The sequence below is a fragment of the Eutrigla gurnardus genome (genome assembly GCF_963514095.1).
Source record: "Eutrigla gurnardus genome assembly, chromosome: 8".
Taxonomy (NCBI): Eukaryota; Metazoa; Chordata; class Actinopteri; order Perciformes; family Triglidae; genus Eutrigla; species Eutrigla gurnardus.
This window is the reverse complement of record NC_139922.1, coordinates 5,851,381-5,864,198: the sequence shown is the minus strand read 5'-3', so window position 1 is coordinate 5,864,198 and position 12,818 is coordinate 5,851,381. Positions and strand designations below refer to the sequence as shown.

At 43.5% G+C, this 12,818-nt stretch overlaps 1 protein-coding gene across 1 annotated transcript in view; it reads left to right on the top strand.

The window, feature by feature from the left end:
* The window catches only part of kcna10a (potassium voltage-gated channel, shaker-related subfamily, member 10a), a 30,201-nt gene extending 17,973 nt beyond the window's left edge, over positions 1-12,228 (top strand). The window contains exon 2 of the mRNA XM_084015992.1: positions 9,785-12,228. Within this exon, the coding sequence (XP_083872118.1) occupies positions 9,977-11,683 (1,707 nt within the window). The 5' untranslated portion in view covers positions 9,785-9,976 and the 3' untranslated portion in view covers positions 11,684-12,228. The remainder of the gene's footprint in view (positions 1-9,784) is intronic.
* Positions 12,229-12,818: the final 590 nt, after the last annotated feature.

Genomic DNA, 12,818 nt, shown 5'->3' with positions numbered 1-12,818 from the left:
ATGTGCCTCGAAGTTTCAAAAGGGTCACGGTGAGATCCGTATTCACTGTTTCCCACAGCTTCTTGTCACTGGAACCGGGCCACTTCACATGCGGTCTGTGCTCTGGTAGTCTCCGCTCAACTGCAGGACTGGGAGGCTGGGTGAGTTCCACTCCTGTTGTTACTTCCACCTCCATTGCTACGTCGGTGCTTGAGTTCACATCTTCCATAACAGGGGTGCTGATGCACTGCAAGCTGTGGTTTGCATCCAGTTGCTGTGCTTCACTTGCCTGATTTGATTTATTTCGCAAAAAATAATCAATGCAAGGCCTCTGTCTCTCTTCCCTCAAACATCCCTTCTTTCCCTGGTGGATCCTCAACCCAAGGTGTGATGTAACTTTCCTCCAACCACAGACACATACCTGCATCTGCTTGTGGCCCACTGTTGCAACAGAGCCTGTAACATTTGCTGTGAAGTTCTCTTGTGTCGTGCTTTCATTACTCGTGGTCATTTCCGGTCCAGTCGTTACCATGTTGTCAGCCGATGAGTCATCTTCCGCCCCCGCTCTCGCAGACTCTAGGGGTATTCTCTTATGTTGACTTTCTGTAGCTATTGCGGGTGTCTCCAACATACTGAGAAGCATGGGAAACTACAGAGCTGGGAAGCTAGCCCATGCCTGCCCCAATGGGGTCTATTCCCTCCTGTCAGTCGTCTCTCCGTACTGCCACAAGGACTTTCCCTTGTCGTCAGCTGATCTTTCTCAGCAGTCACTGGATGAATCCAGATAGTCAGATTCCAAGAACACAGGATAAGATGTTACTATCCTTTGTGCAAGCACTTCCAAGAGTTCATAAAAACAGTGAGCCGGATCAAAAAAAAAAATAGAAACGTGAGTCCAATTGAAAATTTAGGGAGCACATCCTCAGTAGTGTACCATTAGCAGATAAGATTCCACCACCATTAGATTGCGAAGTAGTTCTTCTCATTTGTTATAACTGCCAACAAGCCCTTCTTTCAAAGGAAATCCTGTCCGGTAAGGAAAAAGAACCATACGCACAGCAAACCGATCTAGGCTGGAGCATCATCGGCTGCTCAAACCCATCAAGTGAGTATGGTGATGCAATCGGAACCAGTCACAGAAACATAGTGCGACAAGTAACACCTGCTGTGTAGCCACCAGTTGAGCTGAAGAATGAAGTACACTTTGCATGTAAAACTACATTATTAAGGCCCTTGAATCCGATTTCAATGACCACATTGCAGAAGATAACCCAGTTTCTCAGGAGGGCCTTCTCTTGCCACTATGAGCTCCCATTTTCCTTCAAGACAGATAAACCTGACTTACCAGACAATAAGCAGTGTGCAGTTCATAGGCTCACTTCACTAGAGTGACGGCTGAGGAAAAATGAGCAATATTACAAGGATTATGTAGATTTCATGAATGACATAATAACAAGAGAAGATGCAGAGAAGGTTCAACAGGATGAACTTGACAACCAACCAGCATGGTATATTCCACATTACAGAGTCTACCATCCCCACAAGCCAGGGAAGATCCGCGTGGCGTTTGATTGTTCGGCATGTTTCCAAGAAAATCTCTCAAAAATGTCTCAATGAAAATCTTCTGACCGGGCCAGACCTGACCAACACATTGGTTGGGGTGCTATGTTGATTTAGAAAAGGTCCAACAGCCATAATGTGTGATGTGGAAAGAATGTCCCATCAGTTTCATGTAGAAAAGGAACACCAAGACTACCTAAGGTTCCTCTGGTGGGACATGGGTGATCTGGACTCCAGATTCTGGTGTACAGGATGAAGGTGCACTTGCTTGGAGCAGCTTCATCCCCTGGCTGCTCCAACTTTGGACACAAGCATCTGGCTTCGCAAGGTCGGGGAAGGTTCAGAAAACAGTCCATCAAGTTCATCCAGAGAAGTTTTTATGTTGATGATGGCTTAATAAGTATAAAGTCACACACTGAAGCCATGCATCTGGTGGAAGAGTCAAGAGCCTTGTGCAGAACAGGAAATCTTCGGCTGCACAAGTTTGTATCCAATGACAAAGAAGTTATTGCCACAATACCACCTGAAGAATGTGCCCAAACCAAAGAGCAAGACATTTTGGTTAAGAGGTTTAGCTCAGGAGGTAGAGCGGGTTGGCTGGCAACCGCAAGATTGCCGGTTCGATCCCTGGCTCCTCCTAGCTGAGTGCCTGCTGTCCCTGAGCAAGACACCTCACCCCAATTGCTCCTGACGAGCTGGCTGTCGCCCTGCGTCGTTGCCTCCGCCGTCGGTGTGTGAATGTGTGAGTGAATGGGTGAATGTCAGTCATTGCTGTAAAGCGCTTTGGACAAAAGTGCTATATAAATGAGGCCATTTACCATTTTAAGACATGGCCTTTTGAGAACTCCACATTGAATGAGCACTTGGAAATGAGTGGTGCATTAAATCAGATCAATTCCAATTCAGAGTCATAGTAAAGGAAAATCCAATGACAAGGAGAGGAGTTCGTTCAACTGTTGTCTCTGTCTATGACCCTCTAGGGTTTGTGGCCCCCTTCATACTAGTCGGCAAACAGACACTATGCAGAGACAAATTAGGTTGGGATGAAGATCTTCCTGAGCATATACTGCCACAAGTGGAGTTATGGCTCAAAGACTTACCTTGCTTAGCAAGCCTTGAGGCTCCAAGAAGCTACCTCCCATCTGACTTTGTCAGATGGGAGGTACCTCCATTGCCAACATGAGCTTCACAACTTCTCAGATGCCAGTTCCAATGGATATGGCACATGTTCCTTTCTTCGAGCAATAAGCAAAACAGGACATATCAGTTTCTCACTTGTCATGGGGAAGGCAAGAGTAGCCCCCACAAAGCTGACAACCATCCCACAACTTGAACTCTTGGCAGGTGTGACTTCAGTCTGCAATGGAGACAGCATTAAAAGGTAGCTGGAGAATGAGAATCTGCAAGACTATTACTGGACTGACTCAAAAGTGGTCCTTGGCTATGTGAACAATGACGCCAAGAGAGTACAAACCCTGAACAATGGCGAGACATCAGCTCTGAAAATAACCCGGCCGACTGCGCCTCAAAAGGGTTAAGTGCAAGCCAGCTAAATGAATCCAACTGGCTTAAAGTGATGGTACGGAGTGAAATGCACCCTAGGTCATTTCCACCATGACATCCAGCCAAATACCTCCTCAGAAGCATTTTAAGCGATGGTCAACATTGGTCAAGATAGGGCTATCAGCCGAATGGCTAAGTACTGGCGCTAATGGTACATCTTGTATATCTCGTAAATTACCCCACTAATAATGCATGGAATGTTACCAAACTTCTGCAGTAGTACACATAGGGTCTGTACTCACAAAACGAGGCATTTGAAAGTTTGTAAGTACACCAGGAGTTTATTTAAAGGACACTTGCCTGATAGCTTCTATCCTCGGCTGCTATCGCTACCGCAGCGTAGACGCCACTTCCGTGTTTACCCAGCTCTTGCCGTCACGTGAGTTTCACGCGACAGTATGAAAAAGTTTCGCTGAATTATTATAAATGCTTGTATTATCAGGTCAACACATTTTTATAAATGCTTGTATTATCAGGTCAACACTTGTCAGCACTTGTTAATTGTAATTAATAAATAATTTGATTCATGTCAACATGGGGGGGTTTAGCTCAGGAGGTAGAGCGGGTTGGCTGGTAACCGCAAGATTGCCGGTTCGATCCCTGGCTCCTCCTAGCTGAGTGCCTGGTGTTCCTGAGCAAGACACCTTACCCTAATTCTTCCTGACGAGCTGGCTGTCGCCCTCCGCTGTCAGTGTGTGAATGTGTGTATGAATGGGTGAATGTCAGTCATTGCTGTAAAGCACTTTGGACAAAAGCGCTATATAAATGAGGCCATTTACCATTCAACATAAATTTAAATAGACATGTTGGTGAGGTGTAAAGTTCATAAGGAATAGTTATAAGCTGCCCGTCACGATTGATGGAGGGAGTGGAGCCACTAGCGCTCAGACTGTGGCTATGAACCGCAACATGGATAACATCTTGGAGAGAGCTGACAGTGCTCAGACTGCGGTGATTGCCCGAAACATGGTAAACATCTTGGACAGAGTGTTCAGCACTCAGACTGTGGAAATGAACCGCAACATGGATAACATCTTGGAGAAGCTTTCGGCTTTGCTAAGGCGAATGGATCGACTTGAGGACCAAATTGGGCAAAGAAAGTGAGTCGAGTCGTGTCTACTGAAATACGACTACTCATCCTAACCCAAACATCTACAATGTAATCTGCATTCCGGCCCCTCGCGGCAGCTGCCTTGGCCAAGGTCGCTGCTGGAACAACTCCTCCAGGAGATCCCTGCTGTATAGAGGCTCTACAAAATTACTGCGTTACTATATCCTCCCTCCCTTCTTACATGGACACCTGTTGATTGTTGACTCTGTCTGGTACCCGACCAAGGTCGTCTCCATGGCAACTGCTGTTATTGCAATGACATCCTGACAATCTGAGGCACTGTCTGGGGCAGGGCGAGACAACTCCTCAGGCTTATGATCCACACACGCATCCATGGACACACACGCACATTCGCAATACACCCCCCCTAGCCCCTCCTCCCATGCCTTTGCCGCTTTTTCACCCCCCAGTGCGACAGGCGGGGTCCGTTGGCGGTGCCTTAACGGCAGCGGCTGCGACTGGCTGCCTGTCTGTGTTGGTACACCTCCCTCCCCCTTTCCCCCCTCCCCTGGTGCAGTTGTTGTTGTTTTTTGAGTTCTCATGTTGTATGCTTATATGTTGCATTGTTGCTGAGGTTTTTTTTTTTGCCGGTCCCATACTGTGCTCCCTCACAGGAACACAGTCTGAGAGCAACTTTTTTTTTGTCCTCCCCTTCCCTCTTGTCCTCCCCCCTTTCTACCTACTTTTACTGACTGGTTATCCCGTTATGTCTGTCTACTATGTACTGTATGCTGTATATGTACGGACGGGGTGATCTTGCAATTTCGCTGTATGTACTCGTATACTGAAAAATAAAGTCCATTCCATTAAAAGGTGTACTGGTTCTTTAACATATTACACGTTTTTGTGGTGGAACCAATGTTTAGTATCTTGTTTACCTGCGGCACATTTTGGCGTTGTGCATGAACGAGTTCAAAAGAACGCGTTCATTGAACCAAAGACCAAGACATGGCCCCTTCCAGTATGAAAGCATATATGCTCGAGGTCCTTGAGGGTCAAAAGGGAAAGGGCAAGACCCTCTGCCAAAATCCCAAAACGTCTCAAGTCACACTGCCTGCAGCCTTCTGGGGTATGATCTCCCAGCAACAGGTAGACAGATTGATAATAGACTACATTATTGGAGATTTACAGCCTCTGAGTATGGTTGAAAAACCCTCCTTCATAGTGGCTGATTTGCAACCAGGCAGATGTGTGCCTTCACGAAGGCAAGTGCAGGGACTGCTGAATAAAGAATTAATTGAGGTTATCAATAACCTAAAAGCTGAACGTGATGGGCTTGACTTTGCATGCACAACAGCTGACTGCTGGTCAGCTGTCAACAAGGAATTTATGGGCATTACAACTCATTGGCTTGACAAAAATGATGTATCACTCAGCAGCCCTTGCATGCCGTCATGTCAGTGGATCACACACATATGATGTCCTGGCAAGAGTGCTGACAGATGTGTACAAGGAATTTAAAATTAAAAAAAAAATTGTGTGCACAGTGACTGACAATGCTTCAAATTTTGTAAAAGCATTTGACTGTTTTGGAGAGAGTGTTACTATTAATGCAGCAGCTGATGAAACAACTGAAGACAATGACTCGAAATTTTGCGTCTCGGTACATTGCGTCACTCTCTCTGCGACGACCCTACACGCGCCGACAACCTATAAACAACGAGGCAGCATCATGGAGAGGAGGAAGCGATCGAAAGTCTGGCTACATTTCACCAAACGCGATGAAAATGCTGCCGTGTGTAATCAGTGGAGGCATAGACCCATTGTAGCGTATACGCTACCAGTGGCGCCGCCAGCCGGAATCCTGTACACACTGTGCGTACTTTTTTTGAAGGTGGGCTAGATATTTAAATTTCAGCAGGTGACACCAAACAACGTCTGCCCAAGCAAGTCAGAGCTTTTCTTTCTCTCACACAGTGACCTGGAGAGACGCAGCCGCATTTGAGAGGACGATCGCGCGTGTGTGCGCAATTACGCATAGCGTGTGTTGGTCCCTCTCCACTACACAATACAGCTCGGCTCTAGTCTCGTCACCTCTCTGCCGCTGAGCACTGTGGGCCGAGCCGATGCATGTCTCTCTCCCCGGGCCGGGAGAGTTATCATACTGTACTGTGCGTGTGTGTCCAAGCGTGTGTGTGCGTGCGTGGAGTGCTCACAAGCGTGCGCTTGTGTTTAGGGCGGGGATGGAGGGCACAAAAAAATATTTGCACCGGGGCCTATCACCATGATATACGCTACTGATTTCACTGATACTGAAAACATTCGATTTTGTCTTAAAAAAGTATTTTTCCATTTGTTGTTGTATTTTGCCGTTTCTGTGCGTACATTGAAATTGAATCCTGGCGGCGCCACTGTACGCTACAAAAGATCATGTTGTCTTTAGAGCGTCATAACTCTGTAATGGTTTGGCTAGAAACATGCGTTTTTTCCTCTTAAACTAGAGAAACGGGGCTAAACAACGGTACCCTGCTTGTCCATGTGAGCGATTTATTTCTGACAACAAAACGAATGCGTAAAGTTGTAAAGATGTGACTAGATGTCTCCTCGTCTCCGTGGCGCATTTCTCCGTTTGTTTATGTATATCGATCAACTTCTCATCCGCCATCTTGCTAGTGACGTATAGAGTTACGTTTATGCATCGGACGCTCGTATTGGCTCCTGTATCGGCTTTTACAGCAAATAGGAAAGCCTGATTTACGCTTGGCCGTGTTTGCCCAAACGGGAGACACAGAGGAGTTCAAATCAGAGAAAATGACGGTCAAAAAGTTACTGTAGTGATAGAGAAAGTTAAATACATGAATGGCACAGAAGAAATTCACTATATACACACATATTTAGGGCAGGGAGAGGAAAGGACCATTCCTGGCAATAAAAAATAAAAATAATAGACTCATAGACACTACCCAAAAGAATATCCATATTTCATAGACAAAAGCAGCTAGAAGCTTCAAATAACTTCTAGCATAATCCAAACAAGTGTGTGCAACTTTCTATGTTGAGCTTTTCTTTCGTTATAATGGTTTGCAGTGCTTTTGTTAATAAAATGTGTAAAAATTCAAGGTGCGTTTTATTTATTTTTAATTTATGGGCTAAAACCCCCTATTATAGTGTATATAAGTATTTATTGAACTACTCAGGAATCGGTAAGAGAATTGATAAGGAATTGGATCGATAGGCAGAATCGACAGTGGCATTGATATTGATAAAAACGTATCAATTCTCACCCCTACTCCCCAGGCAAGCAATCTGTCAGTGCCAGTGGATCCTACTCCTGAATCTGACTCCTTATGCACACCGTCTGTGATGAGCTTGGCCTTCGTCGTTTCACTCCAGATGAAATCGACTTCATCCACAAGTTTGTGAGTGTGATGGGTCCCTTAGCGTATGCACTGAACATCCTTCAGGGGGAAAAAAACACATTCCTTGGGTACCTGGTTCCTACCATTGTGCAACTGAAAAACGATTTGATTGGTCTGTTGGATGAGAGATGGAAGCCTATAGCTACACAAGGTCTGACTGCATGCTGTCCCCTCATCCAAAACATGATGTCGTCAAGCTCAAAAAGGCTGGAAGGCATGCTTGATAAAAAAGAGCACATACTGGCAGCTATACTACTCCCAGTGTTCAAGCTGGACTGGGTGGAGGATGACATTAAGCGATTGCAGTACCGATTGATGTTGAAGCAAGAGTTGCAATCTGTCAGCGTGGCTAATGAGTCTGATCAAGCCCCGACCTATGATGACCTTGAGAGGAAAAGCAGTGCTTCATCCATTTTCAAGTTCAATAGAAGCCCATCAACCGTCACTAAATCTGAGATGGACATCTACCTGGACGCCCCGACCACTGATGAGTTTACTGATTACATGCTCCTACCCAAACTAAAAAAGCTCTTCATCAAATATAACACAGCCATCCCATCAAGTGAGAGGCTCGTCAGCACTGGTTGCCAGATATTTAGGCCCAGGAGAAACAGATTGGGAGATGCCAACTTTGAAAAGCAATTGCTATTGAATGCCAACAAGAAACAGTAGTTAGTGGACTAGTCTGTGGACTGCTTATTACTTACTGCAACATTGGGTTTCCTTATGTGTTTTTTTTTTTTTTAATAGTGCAGTGAGACAGTGCCACAAAAAAATAAGACCATTAAGATATTTTCTGTTCAAATGCATGTAAGACACTGATTTGTTAAGCAGTACATACACTTGTTCTTGCTTCCCAACTGTTAATTCCGTGTTACAACATTAATGGAACATAGCAAAATAAGAATACTTTTTTTTTCATGTTTGTTTACTCAGAGTTTTGGAGTATTCACCTTCCCAATACATTAATTATTCATTACAAATGTATTATGTTTTTTTGATGATACATTTCTTTCCGGTCCTTTTCTAGAGGAACATTATTGGGGCAACAGACAAATAAACCAAAAAAAATGTTGTTGTTTTTTTTTTTGTCCTTTGTCCTTTGTCCATACTATATAGGTCTATGCAAAAACTTTAAGTTTATGTGATAGAATTTAAGATCTACAGTGAACAGTTTTAGGATAGAATGTAGGCATAGTGATTGAAGTTCAGAATTGAAATCGTGAACTATGAACGTGAACACTTCACTTTGAACATGTGTGAACTGAACTTTGAACTAGTTCATGAAAAGTGTGAACTTGTACAACACTGGCATTAACAATGTAAAGCGAGCAGATGTTTCACGAGGCTCAAGGATTTCAAGAAGTTTAATCTTTCATGACAAGCGGCTAACAAGGTATTTTGCTTTCATTTGTAATCAGTAGAAAGGTAAATTTATGTCCATTTGTCATATTTCGTACAGTTAGTCAAATGTATTTTGTGTATATGGCGTATGTGGAAGGCGTGTGTAAAGAACATGCAAAGTAAGAAGCACACTTGTGGAGAAGAAGCCAACGCCCGTTTCAAGAACGACCTGTGTCTGTCTGACATTGAGGAGTTGGCAGTGATTTCTGATACATTAAGTAAAATTAAATTAAATTGAGGACAAACGAACTTGTCAAGCAGAGCAATATAAATATATTTTATTTTTAATTATTTATTATTTTAATATTTTCTTATATAAATAAATATAAAGAAGAAGTGGCTTCTTCTGCAGCAGTTTTTAGAATGTGAAAGTTCTGGTTGCTCTAATAGTCAAATGACATTGTTTGGATGTTGTTGTTTAAGAGGGTTGATTTCATTTATCACTTTACTTTTTGCAGGTGTGTACAATCCTAGATTCCAACTTTTTGGACATTTTGGAACATTGGAACATTTTCACCTGTTTTGAATCAGCCTTCATCCTGTTCTCTTTCTTTCTTTCTTTCTTTGAGCTGCCTCACCCTTTTCCTCCTCTTTCTTTCCTCGGTTCTGTATCTCCCGATCACTCCTTTTTCTTTTTCTGCTGGTTTCCAGCGAGATGGAAGAGTTTCTAAGAAACAAGGAGTCATGATAGAACATGTGCTTTCCAACTTCATATTTTTGTCACCTGATGATAGTTAACACAGAACAATCCCTTAACATTGACAGAAACTCACTGACTTTCTTTCTCTCATTGTCTCTCACTCTACAGGTGTTGGAGGAAATAAGAAATAGAAGCCGCTTTCAATTTGCCTTGTGACTATAAGTGCTTTGCTGAAGACTGGATACTCTGGTACTCTGCTGCTGATCCTGGTGACTGTGCCTCCCATCTGTCCATTTGTGTGTGATGGTGTGATTGTCTTATCCTGGGGTCCCAAGGATTTGCACTGGCTGAACTGCAGCTATGGAGGTGGCCCTGGTAGACTTTGAGAGCCTGGATGATCTTGACGGCTGCCTTGAAGAGGAGGTCAACACCTACGATGAGACCACAGCTCTCACGGTGGACATGCCTCCAGAGCACAGCAGCCCAGGCAGCAACTACCTTATGCGAGCCTCTCAGCTTTCCTCTACACCTATTCCCTCCTGCATTTGGGAATCCACCTCATCTTCGCCCATTCCACACACACAGACACTAGGAGTTCCCCAGTCCCCAACCATGCAATCACCAAGCAGACAAGGGCGCAGTAGCTGTGCCAGTATGATCTCTAACTGGAAATTGCTGCTAAACAGTGAGGGTACTAAGGAAAGTGAGAAGATTTTCAGCCGGCTTGCTAAGGAATGCTGCGAGGATCTGTTTGTAGATAAACGAGGTCTGGATGACGGAGACCAGAAAGTCATCATCAACATCGCCGGTCTTCGTTTTGAGACACAGCTCAAAAAGTTGGACCAGTTTCCTGAGACGCTGCTAGGAAATCCTTTGAAGAGGATGGACTACTTTGATCCAATGAGGAATGAGTACTTCTTTGATCGGAACCGACCCAGCTTTGATGGCATCTTGTATTACTATCAGTCAGGCGGTAAAATCAGACGCCCGGCTAACGTTCCCCTGGATGTGTTTTCAGATGAAATTGTGTTCTATGAGCTTGGAAGCGAGGCCTTGGAGCAGTTCAGAGAAGATGAGGGATTCATAAAGGATGTTGAGATCCCTCTACCTAACAATGATGTGTACAGGCAATTTTGGCTGCTGTTTGAGTACCCAGAGAGCTCAAATGCAGCCCGAGGCGTAGCACTTGTGTCTGTTTTTGTTATTGTCATATCCATCATTATTTTCTGCATGGAAACGCTGCCAGAATTCAGAGATGACACCGACCCTATTGTACCCACAGCGGTACAGCCTTTCAACCAATCTATATTTCACAGTTCTGTGGCTCCATCTGGAACAAAGCCCACAACCTTCTCAGATCCCTTCTTCATTATTGAGACTGCCTGCATTGCTTGGTTCTTCTTTGAGCTTTGTGTGAGATTTGTGGTCTGTCCAAGCAAAAGTGAATTTTTTCATAACCTCATGAACATCATTGACATTATATCCATCATCCCTTATTTTGTTACCGTGGTTACAGAATTGGTCACAACGCCACAAGAGAGCTCAGGACAGAACATGTCGTTGGCCATTCTGCGTATCATCCGTCTGGTCCGGGTGTTTCGTATATTTAAACTCTCACGTCACTCCAAGGGTCTGCAGATCCTGGGACAGACCCTGAAGGCCAGCATGCGTGAGCTTGGCTTGCTCATCTTTTTCCTCTTCATTGGAGTAATCCTCTTCTCCAGTGCTATCTACTTTGCTGAGGTAGACGAGCCCAACACACAATTTGTCAGCATACCCGATGGCTTCTGGTGGGCTGTGGTTACCATGACCACAGTTGGCTACGGGGACATGTGTCCCATAACCACGGGGGGTAAAATGGTCGGTACCTTGTGCGCCATCGCAGGTGTGCTGACCATTGCTTTGCCTGTTCCCGTCATTGTTTCCAATTTCAACTACTTCTATCACAGGGAGACGGAAGCAGAGGACAAGTTGCCCTTGGCAGATGCTGTTGAGCAAGCCATGAAGGCTGAGTCAAGTACCAAAGAGGCGAGCAACACCTCGCTCAACAAAGCCAATGGTATCTAGCAGACTGACAAAGGGAATTAACTGTACCACAATTTGAGGGAGAGACACAAAGCAGGGAAGAAATATTAAAGAAGATAAAATGGAGGAAATGATTAGAAGTTCCCTCAAATAAGGGTCTAATGTGATGAATTGTATAAAGTATGTTTTATAAGGATATTTAAGATATACTGTACTTACCTCATTTGTGTCTAATATTAAAATGAGACTTACAACAAATAACAGACATGCTGAAGACTACACCTATGTTCATGTTCAGGATTATATTTTACACAATTCATAGAAACAGTCTGTCACTGTCATAATTGAGCAGTATGTATGTTTTATGGATTTTTCAAAATTTTGGTCTTATTTTCATTTCATCGGTCATTCATTCTATGGCATTATACAATAATACATACACACCAGTTTCATGGTTGGTATTTATGGCCACAAATACTCTTAAAACACGTTTTAAAGCAGTGTTTTCTGGGGATATAAAAAATAGGTCTTAGACAGGTTTAAACCAGTCCAATTTAAGGAAAGGTTATGGATACTGGAGTAGCCAATACATCATCAGATGTTTGATGATGATCCATAAAGTAAATCCATTAAGTAAATGGCCAATTTGTCCAATCCTATATAAACAAGACCAAGGTTGTAAAACAACAACATTAACACAACAATGTCCCTGTAAGTGTCTTGAGTTACTAACTTGTGTACAGTTCTAGATTATAGCACATATTTATTGATTTAAAACCCTATATTTATTCATCCTCTTTGATCAGTAGTTTGGATAACAATCCTCCACCACGTTTAGCAGTTGAACTGATTCCATACTATGTATTACAATGGAGTGCCTTAAATTATGTTGGGATACTGTTGACTTTGCCATACATAATCTTACTGTAATATCTATGTCTATCATGCATTATATGCTCTGTATTTTTGACTTCAGCTTGGTTGAAAATGTAGACATTGTAACCTCTGTCCATTCTAGCATTTGTCTGTGAGAGTTATTTTCCACAATGCTTCCAACAAAGAATTGCACTCTGACCTGAAATACAGTTTAACATATCTGAAGTATAGTGGTCCTATATGTTGATGAGGTAGATAATATCCTTATAAACATCATATTTCTTGTCAATTATTGGAAATC